This window comes from Oryza glaberrima, chromosome 9 (genome assembly GCF_000147395.1).
Source record: "Oryza glaberrima chromosome 9, OglaRS2, whole genome shotgun sequence".
In the NCBI taxonomy this organism is placed as follows: domain Eukaryota; kingdom Viridiplantae; phylum Streptophyta; class Magnoliopsida; order Poales; family Poaceae; genus Oryza; species Oryza glaberrima.
In genome coordinates this window covers 10174588-10192406 of record NC_068334.1, presented here as the reverse complement: position 1 = coordinate 10192406, position 17819 = coordinate 10174588, and the positions used below count along the sequence as shown (strand labels likewise).

General features: G+C 47.3%; 1 protein-coding gene across 1 annotated transcript; it reads left to right on the top strand.

The window, feature by feature from the left end:
- The first annotated feature begins 12656 nt into the window (after positions 1–12656).
- Positions 12657–17088, top strand: LOC127783551 (bystin). Its single transcript, XM_052310743.1, has 10 exons — positions 12657–13135; positions 13229–13355; positions 14200–14251; positions 14337–14664; positions 15060–15139; positions 15214–15261; positions 15872–16018; positions 16309–16381; positions 16494–16566; positions 16715–17088. Exons 1-10 carry the CDS (start codon positions 12761–12763, stop codon positions 16789–16791), a joined length of 1380 nt encoding a protein of 459 aa, XP_052166703.1. The 5' UTR covers positions 12657–12760; the 3' UTR covers positions 16792–17088.
- The last annotated feature ends 731 nt before the right edge of the window (positions 17089–17819 follow it).

Below are 17819 nucleotides of genomic sequence, written 5' to 3'. Positions count from 1 at the left end.
TAAATTCTAATATTTTTTTTTAAGTGTCCTAAATTTCTCCTAATTTTTCCTACTTATTTCCTTCTCTTTTCCCCCTTTTTCTTTTCCTTTTCTTTTCTTTTCTTTTTCTCTTCCTTCTTTTCTTTTCTCCCTCTCTCTTCTCTCTTTTCCTTCCTTCTTCCTCTCTCTTCTCTCTTTTCTTTTCTTCTTCCTCCACCCGGCTCCTCCCTGTCTCTCTCCCTCTCGGCTCCCTCTCTCCCTACCCGAGCGGCGACGGCGGTGGACGCGAAGGGGGAAAGGCGGCTCACCGGCGGCGGCGGTGGTGGCGACGACGGCGACGGCGGCGCAAGGCGGCGACGCACGGCGCGGCGGCTCCGGGGCGACGGCGCGGCGGCTTCGAAGGTGGCGGCGCGGCGGCACGACAACGGCGGCGCGGCGGCGCGACGACGGCGGTGCGTGGAGAAGGGGAAGAGGGAGAGGAGGAGGGAATGGAGTGGGGTGGAGGAGGGGATTGGGCCGGGGTTTTTATAGGGGAGAGGGGAAGAAAGAGAGGGGAAGGAGGGGGAAGGGTGAAACGACGGCGGCGCGGGGCGCGAGGCGGCGGGCTCGCGGCGCGAGGCGACGAGACGGCGCGCGGCGCGGCAGCGGCGATGGGACGCGCGCGGCGACGGGACGTCGATGGCGACGGCGACAGCGGTGGCGCGCGGCTCGGGGCGGGATGCGATGGGCGGCGACACGACGGCACGGCGCGACAGCGACGGCGCGGCGCGGGCTTGACGGCGACGGGCGGCGACGCGGCGATGGAACGGCTGCGCGGGGCTCGAGGCGACGCGGCAACGGGACGGCAGCACGCGCGGCACGGGGTGGCGATGTCGGCGCGGGCTCGGGGCGGGATGCGATGGGCGGCGACACGACGGGTGGGCGGCGATGGCGATGGGCGGGTGGTGCGGCGCGGGATGGCGACGGCGAAAGGACGATGGCGCGGCGACGGGACGAGCGCGCGGCGCGGCGACGGGATGGGCGCGTGGCGGCAGGCGGGCGCGCGGCGCGGGGCGCGAGGCGGCGGTACAGGGCTCGAGGCGGCGGCACGCGGCGCGAGGCCGACGGCGACGCGACGGCGATGATGGCGACGGCGGCGCGGCGGGCGAGCGGCGCGCGGGCGAGCGGCGCACAGGCGGGCGGCGCGCGGCGAGCGGCGCGCGCGGCAGGGGAGGGGGCGGGGCTAGGGGGACCGTGTCGAGCACCTGGAGTGCAATGAACAGTGACTTTTCTATTTATCCCGATTTTTGTGTATTTTCCATATAAATTTGATTCAACAATTCCTAATTTTTGCATATATGCATTTTACTCAATATTTGTGTTATCTCAACTAATGAATTCACCGTAGATTAATATTACTCATATTTTATTTTTATTTAATCTATTTGAATTTTTAATTAGGGTTAACTCTTATTCCATCGTATTTTAATTGATCCAAATACGGTCGCGATAATATTTTATTTATTCCTATCCACACCTAATCTTTATTTTAGTTTATATTTATTTTACCAACTTGTTTTTATGGTTTATTCCTAATTAACTATTCTTTACTCACGGTTAGTAAACTTCGAGATCAAATCCAAATAAAATAAGCGAATAGGATCGGCATGATGCAATTAATTTTTAAAGTTTTTGAAAATCCGTATTTTTAGAGTTTAGATTTTTGTCGGTCGAATTTTCAGGGTGTTACAAACCTACCCCCCTTAAATAAATCTCGTCCCGAGATTTCTTACCAGTTTTCGAATAGATGCGGGTATTCTGTCCTCAAGAATTCTTCGCTTTCCCAGGTGGCTTCGTCCTCGGTGTGATTACTCCATTGTACCTTGTACATACGCCATACTTTGCTCCTAGTCCTCTTTTCGGCTTCATCCAATATCCGGACCGGGTGTTCTGGATACGTAAGATCATTGCTAATGTGAATCTCTTCCAGCGGAGCTTGTTTTTCCGGCACTCGTAAGCATTTCTTTAATTGAGACACATGGAAGACTGGGTGCACATCAGCGATATTCTCTGGTAACTGTAACTGATAGGCAACTTCTCCTCGTCTTGCGACGATCTGAAAAGGTCCCACATATCTTGGTGCTAGTTTTCCTTTGACCTTAAACCTTTTTGTTCCCCTCATCGGAGAAACCTTTAAATAAACGTAATCTCCTTCCTTAAATTCCAGGTTTCTTCTTCGGGTGTCGGCATAACTCTTTTGTCGTGATTGTGCTACCTTTAAACGGTCACGGATCAAGCGAAACTTTTCTTCGGCTTCTTGGATAATGTCAGGTCCAAATACCGCCCGTTCTCCAGTCTCGGACCACATTAGCGGGGTACGACATCGTCGACCAAACAATGCCTCATTGGGTGACATCTTTAGGCTTGCTTGAAAGCTGTTGTTGTAGGAGAATTCGGCGTAGGGCAAACATCTCTCCCAGTCCTTGCTAAAATCCAGCGCACAAGCTCTCAGCATGTCCTCCAGGACCTAATTGGTTCTCTCCGTCTGGCCATCTGTCTGTGGATGATAAGCTGTGCTAAACGCAAGGTAACTTCCTAGGGCTTCATGGACTTTCTCCCAGAATTGCGAGGTAAACTGTGTGCCTCGATCAGATATAATCCTCTTAGGTACACCATGAAGACATACTACCCTGGTCATGTATAACTCGGCTAGCTTGGCACTGCTGTAATTCGTCTTAACGGGGATGAACCTCGCCGTCTTGGTGAGTCGATCCACGATCACCCAAATGGAATCATATCCTGTTGCGGTCTTGGGCAATCCAACAATAAAATCCATACCTATCTCATCCCATTTCCACTCGGGAATCCTAAGGGGTTGCAGCAAGCCTGCCGGTCGCTGATGCTCAGCCTTCACCTTTTGGCACACGTCACAGAGTGCTACGTATTCCGCCACATCTCTCTTCATGTTGGGCCACCAGTATCCTTCCTTCAGATCTTGATACATCTTCGTACTTCCGGGGTGCAATGAATATGCCGATTCGTGAGCCTCCTTTAAAATTAATCCCCTCAGTTCACCCTGTTCGGGTACGTAAATTCTCTTTTTATACCATAGGATATCTTTTTCGTCGGTTGAAAATTCCTTTGCACGTCCTGCAGCTAAGCGTTCCTTCACCTCTCGGATTTCCTCGTTGTCCTTCTGAGATTCTTCTATTTGGGTTCTCAAAAGAGGTTGAATGTCCAGGGTGTTTATCTGTCCACGAGGTACTATATGTAGGTTCAGCTGAGCTATTTCCTCCCTAAGCTCAGGGACCATCCCTTCCATTCACAGATGATTGCAATGGCTCTTACGACTCAGAGCGTCGGCCACAACGTTTGCTTTGCCTGGGTGATAGTGAACCTCTAGATCATAGTCCTTGATTAATTCTAACCATCGCCTTTGCCTCAAGTTGAGATCTGACTGGGTGAAGATATACTTCAGACTCTTGTGGTCAGTGTAGATATCGCAATGGTTTCCAATCAGATAATGTCTCCAAATCTTTAGCGCATGAACCACAGCTGCGAGTTCTAGGTCATGAGTAGGGTAGTTTTCCTCATGTGGTCGCAATTGTCGTGATGCATAGGCCACAACTTTTCCGTCCTGCATCAGTACTCCTCCTAGTCCTTGCCTTGACGCATCACAATATATATCAAAGTCTTTCCTGATGTCGGGAAGAACTAAAATAGGTGCCGAGGTCAGCTTTTCTTTGAGCTGCTCAAAGCTTTCCTGACACTGTTCTGACCACGCAAACTTCTTTTCCTTCTTGAGTAGTTGTGTCATTGGTCGGGCTATCTTAGAGAACCCTTCAATGAACCTTCGGTAGTATCCAGCCAAGCCTAGAAAACTTCGAATTTCAGTCACAGATTTGGGTGCTTTCCATTCCGTAACAGCCTCCACTTTAGCAGGATCCACTGCTACTCCACTGGCCGAGACTACGTGGCCTAGAAAAGCGACTTCTTTTAACCAGAACTCACACTTGCTGAATTTTGCATATAACTTATGCTTCCGAAGTTTCTCGAGTACCAATCGCAAGTGTTCCGCATGTTCTTCCTCATCTTTGGAGTAGATTAGAATATCATCGATGAATACCACCACAAATTTGTCCAAGTAGTCCATGAACACTTTGTTCATAAGATTCATAAAGTATGCCGGGGCGTTGGTTAATCCAAACGACATTATGGTGAACTCGTATAATCCATAGCGTGTTGAGAATGCGGTTTTGGGTATATCCCCGGTCCTAATTTTCAATTGGTGGTATCCTGACCGAAGGTCAATCTTAGAGAACACCTTAGCTCCTTTGAGTTGATCAAAAAGATCATCAATCCGTGGTAATGGATACTTGTTTTTGATAGTTACTTCGTTCAGTGAGCGGTAGTCTACACACATTCTCATGCTACCATCTTTCTTCTTGACAAATAGCACCGGGGCTCCCCAAGGTGACGAACTGGGGCGTACAAAACCCTTTTCTTGCAACTCCCTGATTTGCCTTTTAAGTTCTTCTAACTCATTGACCGGCATCCGATATGGTCTCTTGGATATGGGGGCAGTTCCGGGTATCAGGTCAATAATGAACTCTATGTCACGATCTGGTGGCATTCCAGGTAAATCTTCTGGGAACACATCAGGAAATCGCTGTACTACGGGCATTCCCTTTAGGGGTAGCATGGTAAATATACCTCCAGCACGTTCGGTTAGCCTAGGATCTTGATCCATGGTTGCTCTCATATCTGATCCCCAGGGTGTGGTCAGGGTAACTTCTCTACGTCTACAGTCAATTACTCCTCTATGCTTTGCTAGCCAATCCATACCCAATATGACATCAAGGGTCTGTGGTATCAAAACCATAAGGTTGGAAGGAAACACCACATCCCTAAGGCGAATAGGTACGTCAATGCAAGCTGTGTCCACGGCTATTTCACCCCCAGGTGAATGTACTAACATTGGTTGCCTTAGTTTAACCCTGGTTAAATTGTGTTGTTGACTTGCTTTCAGAGATATAAATGAATGCGATGCTCCTGAATCGAAGAGAACTTTAACTGGAGTGGAGTTGAGTGAAAACATACCCATCAGTATGCCTTGGTCTTCCTGGGCCTCTTCAGCTCGAACGTGGTTCACTTGCCCGCGTCCAAATCCGGTAGCGGTCCTGTTAGTCTGTGGAGTCCTGAATAGACCTCGTCCAGCAGCAGGGGTAGCAGTTCCATGAATAGTTGTTGCATTAGCTCCGGTGCGAATAGGTGTCTTGTTTGGATGAGGGCATTTATTGGCGAAGTGCCCATACTCTCCACAGTTGAAACAGCTTCCTGGCCTTACTGATCCATTGGCGGCCTGATTCGGTGCAGGGGCGCGGTTCTGAATGGTAACCGGCCTGTGGAAATTGCTGGAGGCGGCAGGTCGACTGGTTGTCACCACTGTTGGTCTCCATGCCGAGGAGGTTGTCCCTTTAGGACGCTGGGGTGCGGTCTGAGGCGGGCGGTTCATGGCAAGCCTCCTTTTACGATTGTGCTCCACGACCTTCCGGTCGTTTTCCAGCCTAACAACCTTATTAATTAGACTCTGGAAACTATCGTGGTCTTGTCCAATCATGGGCCCACGCAACTCGTCATTCAAACCTTCAATGAATTTGTCGATCTTTTCCTCTTCGTCGGCAAGATCTCCAGTCGCGTAGCGTGCCAACTGAGTGAAACGGTTCAGGTACTCTTGTACTGTGGTATTCCCTTGCCGTAGTCTCCTGAACTCATTCTTCTTCATCCGCATCACTGCGGCAGGCACGAAGTTGTCGCGGAAGGCTGTGGTAAATTCTTCCCAGTTTGGTTCTCCAGCATCTTCTTCCCGAGCTTCTTTGTATGTGTCCCACCAGTCTCCGGCTGGTCCTTCCAATTGGTTTGCCGCAAAGATCACTTTATCGGCCTCCCGTACTCGAACAAGAGTTAGCTTCTTCTCAATGACCCTTAACCAATCTTCAGCATCCATAGGTTCTTCAGCTGTGGCGAATGTGGGTGGCTTGGTTCTCATAAATTCTCCAAAGCTTGATCCGCCGCGGTTGCCTTGGTTATTTGCGATGGCTTGCAGAAGTTGGGTTTGGGTGGCCATAATTCCGGCCAGAGTGGTTAAGCCAGGTGTCTGAGTTTCATCATTGCTAGTTGTTGCCCGACGTCGGCTTGCCATCTGTGCAGGTTGATTGATTGAGTAAGTATCCTAATTCTCTAGCTATCTTTTAAGGCTTTATCCCATTAAGGGGGGGGGGGGAATTGTTTTGATGTGAACTTTGTTTTGCCAGCATGGTGGAATAAACTCATTTATGACACAACAACAATAGATATCATAAATAACATCACAGAGTTTCACAAATAGTACATAAATCATGATGCAATCGACTGCATACATACGCAGTCCAAATAAGATTCATCCAAAGATACATCGAACCAATCATCAAACTACTCGTCCATCTAGGTAGGGAGGGGAGGGTGTCTCGCATGCTATCCAAAAACTAACTGAAGCGAGATCGAAGCTGCAATAATCCTCCAGTCTAGTCATCCAGCCATCCGCAGGATCCTGGGGCAGGTAGAGGGTGGTCGCTGGCACGCGCAAACCTGAGTCCCCACGGCTCAGAAGTAGTGGCCTCTGGATCTGGCTTGGGCCTCTTGCCCGGAGGGCGTGTGCTCTTGCGAGCAGTGCTGAGGGTGCGAGGGCCTCCGAGGAAGGTGATGCGGGGAACAGGGGTCTCATCCTCTGAAGGATCAGTGATGTCTGGCTCGATCTCTGGCTCGGTGTCGGTCCCCTCTGTCTTGGAGTCGACCTGGATCGGAGTCTCCAAACTAGAACCCAGCTGCGGAGAAGGTGTAGGGATCAGTGGAGTGTGCACAATCTCCGGGGCAGGTGGCTGTGTCACTGTCGGGTCCACCAGGTAAGGTGCTGACTCGGTAGCTAGCATACTAGCCTCTCCCAGAAGAGCGTGGAACGCTGGTGGGTACGGCGGGGTGAGGAAGAAGTAGCGGTCACGGCCTACTGCTGTGGAAGTAGAAGCTCCTGTGGTGCTGATCGTGGCTGCTCGAAGCTGCTCCTCCAGCTGGCTGACGTGCTCCTGACTCTCTCTCAGCTGCTCCTCCAGTGTATCCATCATCCCGTGGCGGTCGTTGTACTGGTCAGATAACTGCTGGAACTGGTCGCCGTGGACCTGGAGCTGTGCCTTCAGTGAGTCTATCTCACTGCCCCAAGCCTGGTGCTCCTCCTCCAGCTGAAGCTGCTGCGCTGTGAGGTCGGTCACCTCAGTCTCTAACTCTCCCATACGTCTCTGGTGTTCGTCAATCTCCAACAGAGCCTCCTCGTAGTAGTTATCTACTGCCTCAGCCCATCGTGACAACCGAGTCACCATCGGGTTGTAGCAGCAGGGCGTGTCCTGAACTGTGCAAACTGAGTTGCCCTCCTCCCGGAATGGGTGATGAGCAAACTCGGTACTCGCTAACTCAGCTCGGTGGATAGAGCTGAGTCGGAGGAAGGCCTCCCGGGCTGCATCCTGCATCGCGGTCTCTGGCAAGTCTCGGTAGTGACGTGTCTGAAAACTATAATCCAACTCGGAAGGGACTCGGGGGTGAATCTCGACCCGAGCCTCCCAAACTGAACTACACTGTCTCACTCGGTATGACGGAAACCCAGAGTATCGCAGACGCCTCAACATCCGATGCAGCTCAATGACATACCCCTCTGATTGAGGTAAGCTCAACTCCCAGGTAGCGGGTGAATCCTGGTCTGCCATCTAAGTTTAAGAAAAACCCAAAGTCAGTTGAAAATAAAAATTGGTTTTGTGAAGGAAATAGTTAAGAGTAAAGTGCGAAATTACGTAAAGTTTTGTAAACATAGCGTTTTTTTATTTTTGAAAGTATTACTAAGTGGTAATTTCTCCCTTGGCCATCTTAGGAAAGGGGTGGGGCGCCTTTTGGTCTTTTCCTACAGTCGTATGGCTCTGATACCAGCTCTGTGGACCCCCGTTTCTATAACAGGAATCATTCGTGTAAACAGTACCATTTCCCTGGATCAAGTAGTCTGGTACACACGAGTTCATAGCTGAAATACCAAAAGCACATACACGAGAGTCTAGTGCTGATTATTACATCATAAGCCCGCAGGCATTCTCTTAAATCATCGAACCGAGCGGTCCGGAATACATCCAAAAGCAGAAATAGATGAGGCAGCGGAATTCAGGCAGCGGCATGCCATTGCCACAGGCAACGACCGTAACTAAGACCTACTGAGCGCCATCGTCTTCATCTCCCTCCTGGTAGTAGGCATAGGGATCCTCCGAAGCTTCATCTCCCACTTCTGATTAATTTTATATTTGCAAGGGTGAGTACCAACCGTACTCAGCAAGCCACCACAGCAAGAAATGCACATGATAGGGGTATTCAAAGGATAGCTATGGTTCCATTGCGCAAAGCCAGTTTTGTAATTCTTTTCGCAAGCCTAAGACCTAGCACAGACTAACCAAATTTTAGTACCAGCGTTCATATTAAACAATGACGGTTCTGTCCACCATCCATTGTGATCCCAAGGATAGCTTCCCGCCATCGAGTCGTTATGGTTTTCTGAGGACGTCCACATTCCCACCTCTCAGGAAGTGGCTCCATCAGCATAAAAATCATCATGCAATATCCCATCCCACACAGGTTAAGAATTTAGAGTCTAGCCAAGTGTAATACATGTCCCGGTGCTCAATAACCGCGAGCACGGCTATTCGAATAGATTTGGTTTACTCACACTGCAGTGGATGTACACTTTACCCGCACTCCGCAACTGCCCAACACATGAGCCTCGTCCCAACAGATGAGACGCGTCACGGCAAAGCTTTTCGATAACCTCGCATTGGCAGTACCCGCTCCATGAACTTAAATCCTCATGCACTCTAGGTGTCCATGTTTCTAGCAGTGAGAGGAGTTCTGGCGCTCCCGGGAAAGAGAAGTCTCACACACATATTAAATTATAGTTCAAGTTAAGTTCTCTCTCTCACACACTCATGGCAGTCCTACCAATGGCGACACCGATGTAGGGCACGCCTCTCGGCCCTACCTCAACGGCTGTCCCATCGTAGCGCACCTGCCTCACTCAGGGGTGAACCATCTATGCAGGGATACTGCCTCCGCTCGGCTATCTAATCCGCTAGGTCTATACCCATTCGAGAAGTACGGTTGTACGGGGGTCGTTTCATGCTTAACTTCATGGCTCGGTCCTTAATTGACCGGGGACGGTACTAGCCTTTTCCAGATACCACCCAAATCCTCCGTCCGCCCCAGTCGAAAATAGTTGTTTAGTTTTATTTTTTTTTCCTTTCACAAATCATGTCATCAATATCATGGCAATGTGGCGCTCATGTCTCCACATGCCGCATCTCAATTACCTTCCCAAAGGTAATTGCCCAAGCATATAGCATTTGATAAATATGAGTATGCATAATCCTAGAATAGCATTCCTAAGCAATTGTCATAATTGACTAGGGACTCATACGTAAACATGGTTACGAAGGAATAAGGGGTAAACAATAATCAAGGCATGGCATAATCACAAGTAGGATGTTCATCATTGCATGCAATTTTATTTGTAAACAAAATAATTTCGCAATTGGGATTAACATGTTCAAAGAATAGTGATGACTTGCCTTGCTCAATGTCTTGCGGGTCTTGACCTTCGCTTGGATCCGCAACTCCCTCGGGCTCTATAGTTACGTGCGAAAATTGATTTGAATTCGGTTAGAATTCAAATTAAAATCCAAATAAATCCAAATAAAGGTCGAATGCGAAAGTCGATTTCTTTATATTAACTTTATTATTCGCGAACTAAGGCAAACCCAATTTCGATTCAAACTATTTTGCGGGTATAAATATTTTGTTGTCATAAGTTTTTAATTTAATCTAACCGAGCATTATATCCATATAATAGGTTAGACATTTCTATTGCGAGCTAAACATCGGACAGAATCCTAAAATTATCTTATAATATTATACGATTTAATTTAGTCTATGGCTAAATGATTAAATATAATATACGTCTAAAATTCCTAGTGATTAAATCCGAATTTCTATCGTGAATCGATTTCTTATAGAGATTACCCAAATATAATTTATAATAGCCTATAAGAATTCATCTAATTAATTATATCTAAATTACTACCGCGAATTGATCATTTGTAGAGATCATTAAAAACAATCTACAATAATCTATATAATTCACCTAATTGTTTAGTTTTTAAATACATCTATGATTATAGCATTATTTTGCAAATACTATATTTTCGTTAATCCTATACTTAAATTCTAATATTTTTTTTTAAGTGTCCTAAATTTCTCCTAATTTTTCCTACTTATTTCCTTCTCTTTTCCCCCTTTTTCTTTTCCTTTTCTTTTCTTTTCTTTTTCTCTTCCTTCTTTTCTTTTCTCCCTCTCTCTTCTCTCTTTTCCTTCCTTCTTCCTCTCTCTTCTCTCTTTTCTTTTCTTCTTCCTCCACCCGGCTCCTCCCTGTCTCTCTCCCTCTCGGCTCCCTCTCTCCCTACCCGAGCGGCGACGGCGGTGGACGCGAAGGGGGAAAGGCGGCTCACCGGCGGCGGCGGTGGCGGCGACGACGGCGACGGCGGCGCAAGGCGGCGACGCACGGCGCGGCGGCTCCGGGGCGACGGCGCGGCGGCTTCGAAGGTGGCGGCGCGGCGGCACGACAACGGCGGCGCGGCGGCGCGACGACGGCGGTGCGTGGAGAAGGGGAAGAGGGAGAGGAGGAGGGAATGGAGTGGGGTGGAGGAGGGGATTGGGCCGGGGTTTTTATAGGGGAGAGGGGAAGAAAGAGAGGGGAAGGAGGGGGAAGGGTGAAACGACGGCGGCGCGGGGCGCGAGGCGGCGGGCTCGCGGCGCGAGGCGACGAGACGGCGCGCGGCGCGGCAGCGGCGATGGGACGCGCGCGGCGACGGGACGTCGATGGCGACGGCGACAGCGGTGGCGCGCGGCTCGGGGCGGGATGCGATGGGCGGCGACACGACGGCACGGCGCGACAGCGACGGCGCGGCGCGGGCTTGACGGCGACGGGCGGCGACGCGGCGATGGAACGGCTGCGCGGGGCTCGAGGCGACGCGGCAACGGGACGGCAGCACGCGCGGCACGGGGTGGCGATGTCGGCGCGGGCTCGGGGCGGGATGCGATGGGCGGCGACACGACGGGTGGGCGGCGATGGCGATGGGCGGGTGGTGCGGCGCGGGATGGCGACGGCGAAAGGACGATGGCGCGGCGACGGGACGAGCGCGCGGCGCGGCGACGGGATGGGCGCGTGGCGGCAGGCGGGCGCGCGGCGCGGGGCGCGAGGCGGCGGTACAGGGCTCGAGGCGGCGGCATGCGGCGCGAGGCCGACGGCGACGCGACGGCGATGATGGCGACGGCGGCGCGGCGGGCGAGCGGCGCGCGGGCGAGCGGCGCACAGGCGGGCGGCGCGCGGCGAGCGGCGCGCGCGGCAGGGGAGGGGGCGGGGCTAGGGGGACCGTGTCGAGCACCTGGAGTGCAATGAACAGTGACTTTTCTATTTATCCCGATTTTTGTGTATTTTCCATATAAATTTGATTCAACAATTCCTAATTTTTGCATATATGCATTTTACTCAATATTTGTGTTATCTCAACTAATGAATTCACCGTAGATTAATATTACTCATATTTTATTTTTATTTAATCTATTTGAATTTTTAATTAGGGTTAACTCTTATTCCATCGTATTTTAATTGATCCAAATACGGTCGCGATAATATTTTATTTATTCCTATCCACACCTAATCTTTATTTTAGTTTATATTTATTTTACCAACTTGTTTTTATGGTTTATTCCTAATTAACTATTCTTTACTCACGGTTAGTAAACTTCGAGATCAAATCCAAATAAAATAAGCGAATAGGATCGGCATGATGCAATTAATTTTTAAAGTTTTTGAAAATCCGTATTTTTAGAGTTTAGATTTTTGTCGGTCGAATTTTCAGGGTGTTACAACCCCGGCGAGGATGTCACATGCGTCGTCCGTCAACGACAGCGAATGTATCCAGCGCGAGAGCATGAACCGCGCCGCCGTGCTCCGCAGCCGGAGCTACAACTCTGAGGGCGACATCCAGGTCACCATCCGCTCGCTCCGGGCGTCGAGCTTGTCACAGAGAGAGGACAGAGAGGGGAGAGAGATGAATAGAGTGGAGTTGGGGAGACTGGGAGAGAGGAGGAAGAAGAGGAGGGGTGAGAATGACATATGGGGTCCACATGGGGCCTCACCATTTTTATTTTATTTTTTAGTGTAACTGACATGTGAGCCCATAATTTTTATTATTTTTCAAATCAAATTGCCACGTAAGCGCCACGTCATTACCACGTTATATGAAGACCGAGTCAAATTAGTGAAAACCACTGTCCAAACCGCCATGGGACCTATATTGCACCGGTTTTAACAGTTAAGGGACCTGTTGTATCTGGTTTTCCGGTTGAATGACGAAAGTCAGATTCGTTGACAAGTTGAGGGACCTCAGACAAACTTATTGCTAGTTGAGGGTGGTAGACAGAATTCTATCCTGCAGTCCAGCCCGGTCCATTTCCGACATAAAACGGCCCAGCCCATTTGTATTAACATCGAACCCATTTCTTAGCCGCAAAAACCCTAACCCCCACTTTTCCCGATTCCTCTCCTTCCCGCCGCCATCGCCTCCTCCTTCCTCCCTCCTTCCGCCGCCGGCGCCGCCTCGCCTCGCCTCGCTCATCGGCGCTAGCCATGGCCGGGAAGAAGCGCAAGTCCGCTTCCTCCGACAAGCAGCCGAAGCAGCAGCAGCGGCTCCCCCTCGGCGCCGACGCCGACGCGGTCGCCGACGCCGCGAAGCGCCGCCGCTCGGGGGCGTCGAAGAAGCACCAGGCGGAGGAGGAGGCCTCCATACCTTCCTCCCTCAGCGCCAAGATCCTCCGCGAGGCGCTCACCCAGCAGCAGGAGGAGTCCCTCGCCGACCAGCGCCCCGCCGCCGCCGCCACCGCCGCACCGTCCCCATCCTTCTCCTTCCCCGTCCCCAACAAAGATGGCGAGGAGGACGAAGACGATGATGACGTCGACGAGTTCGATGGCTTCGACGCGCAGAGCGAGTACGACGGAGGCGTGGTAAAAAAAAAAAAAACAACACTCGTCTCCTTTTTGTGCGCCTGTCTGATTGATGTGTATTTTGCTGATAATTTCTTTTTTGTTGTTTGGTAGCCGGAGATTGATGAGGAGGACGAGAAGGCGCTGGCCGCATTCATGTCGAAGGACACCTCGTCGAAGCGCTCACTTGGAGATATCATTCTCGAGAAGATCAGGCAAAAGGATGCGGAAATCTCAACAGGTGATCACCGATAGGCGATAGCTGTTTCTTCTCTGATTCTTGGGACGCTAGTTGTTTAAAAATCACATTAACTGCGGCGTAAAAGCTATATCAATTAGCGGAAGTTCTAGCTGCTTTGTTAGAATAAGTAAAATGATGTTGAAGCTTTAAATCTTTATTATTTGAGGTTATAGTGCAAATTGATGCCTTAGGAGTAATAAAACTCACATTCCGAACTATTAATGCGCCATCTAATATTTTAACTCAGTCAGCTAAAATGCCTACAGCGAATAGCGGGTACTATTGTGGCGGATATCCTACACAGGGTCCTCATGTGGCTTGTAAATTCTATCCATTCTCCTTGTAGAAGTTTATCCATCATGTGAATAAAAACAGTTATCAATAATACTCCTGCGATATCATACATATCAAGTCTGAAATCTTAAGTAACCACAATAATAGTTCTTCACTATAGCCGATTTGTTAGAATAAATAAAATAAATTTTAGTCTTTAATTTTTTATGATGCGAGGTCTATGTTCAAATATATTTCTTAGGAGTACTAAAACAGAAACTTCATTTCTTGAACTAAAACATGACCATAAAATTCACAATTTGAGCTAGTACTTGAACATAGTTGCGCTATAACCTGCTATTAAACACTGGTTCACAATAATGTCCATCCAGCCTAGTGGGGATACATCCTGCTAATTAAACTCTGGTCTACAATAATGTCCATTCAACCAGTGACTAACTGGTTTGGGGCTTTTTCAGTACACATTTGAACTAAATGCATGGATGGTTTCTTAAATAAAAGGACTAAATCAATTACATGGGATTCCTGTTATTTGTATATGTTTTTGCAGAAGGACGGACTCCTGCGAAGTTGGACTCCAGTATTATTGAACTTTATAAAGGGTACATGCAACTGCCTCCTTCCCGTTTCATTTAAAAAGATTCAGTTTTGCATGTTTTTATGGATTGTTTAATTTTGCAAAAACAGGGTTGGGGAGTTCTTGAGCCGATACACAAGTGGGAAAATTCCTAAAGGATTCAAGCGTATCCCATCATTGGAATGCTGGCCAGATGTTCTGCAGCTGACTGAGCCTGAAAATTGGTCTCCTAACGCAGTATATCAAGCAACACGGCTCTTCTCTTCAAACATGAACGCGAAGAACGCTGTGCGATTCTATGAAGCTATTTTACTTCCTCGTGTCCGTAATGACATAAGGAAGAACAAGAGGCTTCATTTTGCACTATACCAGTCTCTGAAAAAATGCCTGTACAAGCCTGCAGCGTTTTTCAAGGGAATATTGTTGCCGCTATGTCAGGTATTTCTATTTAAAGTAGCAAACAACATTTAACTTGCCATTTAGCATAATCATTTCTACTATAATGTGCAATCTCCCTATCTTCTGTTTGGTATCTCATATTTACTTTTTCTTCTGTATAATGCATGGTTGGTATTTTTTACCCAGTTAATTTATGTTTTTGAAATCACAGTAGACATACAAATTGTCTATAATAGTTGGTTAGTTATAAGCCATAGAACAACAAAAATTTCCTTTTTGGTATATCTTATCTACTGGGGTCTGCTTTTCTGTTCATTTTTCGCTTTGCCTTATGGGCGGTGGTTTTATTTTAGGTCTGTTTCATACTCACAGTTACACATGTCCAACTGGATTTCATCTTTCTGATTCTCAGTGAGCTTATATTATGACTGCAGGAAAGGAATTGCACTCTGCGGGAAGCAGTAATTATTGGTAGTATCATCTCGAAAGTCTCCATTCCTCCTCTCCATGCCAGGTCAGTTGAATTTTGTGGTTCAGGTCTTAAGATGCTTGCTGAGTTGCTTATCTCTACTTGATATTTTGATGCAGTGCAGCTTTAATGAAACTAGCAGAGATGGAGTACTGTGGCACAACTAGGTAAAGTTTGGCACCTTTAAACTGAGTCTATTTGTCCAATCTAGTTGTAATTTCAGAGTGTTGGGTCAAACAATTTCTTTTCACATAAATCTCTATGGTCCAGTAAACGATACTAGTTGAATGGCAATATACATTTTTTGTATGCAAAAATGATTGATATGCTATAGGTTGATTATAGCTGATTAGTTATCACATGATGTGCAAAATCATGATACTGTTACATTCATTTCATTTGCATCTGTCTTTATGCCAATAGATGCTATGTTTTCTTTTATTGAAGGTTGCCATAAACTATCAAGCATCAATTCCTGATTGATTTCTGCTACATGTGTCATACTCTGGTAAAACTAGTCCACCATGTGTGCCCTGTGATGGGCAACACTTTCTCCTGGTCTTAGAATTGGTTGGTTTGTGTAGTTTTAATGAATAGTGTCTTGCTTAGCAGCATAAGTTTATGATGTTTGCCTGCCAGATGTGTTGTACACATACGTCAGTGTTCTCTAGCACATTGTGGATTAATAATTTTATTTATAATTGTGATTGTCCATTTGTTCTTTTGGTACATTCTTGGTTATTTGCAACATGGTGTAACCTATCACCTCTCTTGCAGCTACTTTATTAAGCTATTTCTTGATAAGAAATATGCTTTGCCATATCGTGTGGTTGATGCGGTTTTTGCTCATTTCATGCGGTTTATTGATGAGGCGAGGGTCATGCCTGTTATATGGCATCAATCACTCCTAGCCTTTGTGGAAAGGTAAGTGATAGATCACAGATACACCAACCAAATTTATTCAGAGCTTTTTTAAAAGATAAGCTTTGTCATTACTCATTTGATTATGCCATTCAGAAAATTTGTAGAGAGCACTATTTACCCTTTTTTTTTTCATATTTCTTGGTTGCCCTATTTTGATTACTGATACATATATTCACCTTCCCTGCACTTATGGCCTGATGTTGCCATAAGTGACATGGTGTTTCTTTGTAGCCATCTTTCCTGACATTCTTGCTGGTGTATTCATGTGTTGCTAAATAATGTCATGACAGATACAAGAATGAATTAGAGAAAAAGGACAAGGAGAAACTTGCACGCTTGTTGGATCACCAGAAGCACTATTTGGTAGATACTTTTCATTTCATCGATCATATGCATGCATGATTCACTTAAGTGTTCTCTGCTCAATAAATGTGTCAACTGCCATGCCCTGAACCTTTGCTTGCTCTCTATACAGGTTACTCCAGAAATTCGTAGGGAACTTCGGATGAGCTGCAACAGGGGTGAAAAGGACACAAACATGTCGATATATATCCTTACAGCGCATGCAGATTCTTACCTTTTTTGCATTATAATCCATTGACGAAAGCTTACCACTAGTGCTAACAATGAGCCTTATTTGGAATTGCATGTTGCTAACTTCATTATGTGTGGTTGTGTCCTTAACACTGTTCTTACGCTCCCCAGTTTCTGTGATCACGAAACCAATTGAAGAAGACAGGTGGAATGTTCCGGAAGTGCCTATGGAGGAGTAATCGTTTGATTCTTAATGCTGGTGGGGAGGGGCAATTTTCGGTACCAGTGTTGTAGTTTTGCTTGCCGAATGAACTTTTCGAGAGGTATTTCAGTTCTATGCAGCAATGGATCGATGCTAGCAAGGGAAGTTGTAATGCAAATTTTTGATCGGTTTGGAAATGTATCTGATAGTAACAGAGTATTCAGCGTGTAGCTGTAATATACGTCATCAGAATTGTAGTGTTTTGTACACAAATCGTCTTCAGTTTTCAAATATACCATCACAATTAACAAAATTTAAACCGTGCCATTACAAATCCACTGTTATCTGAGATATACCACTTCGTACCCTTTCAATGCGTTTATCAGGAGAAATGGCCAGCAGTTTGCAGTGGATTTGAAAATCAGGAGCCATTCGTCACTGGACCTCGGTGGCAGCGAGCTCCAAAATCAGGCGCTACCAGATGAACTCGTGAAACAAATCGGAAGCTGCCTCACTGAATTTCGCAATCAGCTACTTGTTCAGGTTTGAATGGGCAGCAGTGTACGCAGTCTCCATTTTTTCCTTCGGTTGAAAAGAAGATGAAGCTGCTTGCTCGATTGTCCCTTCCTCATTCAGGTATGATGGACTTGCGGTGGGAAGATGAAGCTGCTTGCTCGATTGTCCCTTCCTCATTCAGGTATGATGAACTTGCGGTGGCGAGATGAACAAGAAAGAGATGGGAGAAGAAACGGGGGTAATTTAGTCCAAAAAAATTGATAGATGCTTTAAAGAGGTAACTAGTGGCACATTTCGAATAACCGTAAAGTTGTAAAGTTGTAATAGCACGATTAAAAAACGATGAATTATAATGGCATATTTCAAATCTAAAGAATTTATAATGGCATGGATCCAACTAGCCCAATAAATAATGACATTAATCCCCTCAGGATTTTCACCATTTGGATGGACAAGTTAGAATTAGTGTAACTCATTAAGATTCTTAGACCTATGCCGTGGCATAGATCAACTAACCTAAACATGTATAGCTTATGAAAGAATATAAAA

Excerpts from the sequence above, each read along its gene's own strand:
- LOC127783551 (XM_052310743.1), top strand. The coding sequence starts at position 12,761 with ATGGCCGGGAAGAAGCGCAAGTCCGCTTCCTCCGACAAGCAGCCGAAG. Across the intron at positions 15,262-15,871 it reads GAGTACTGTGGCACAACTAG|CTACTTTATTAAGCTATTTC; the intron begins GTAAAGTTTGGC and ends CCTCTCTTGCAG. Across the intron at positions 16,019-16,308 it reads CTCCTAGCCTTTGTGGAAAG|ATACAAGAATGAATTAGAGA; the intron begins GTAAGTGATAGA and ends ATGTCATGACAG.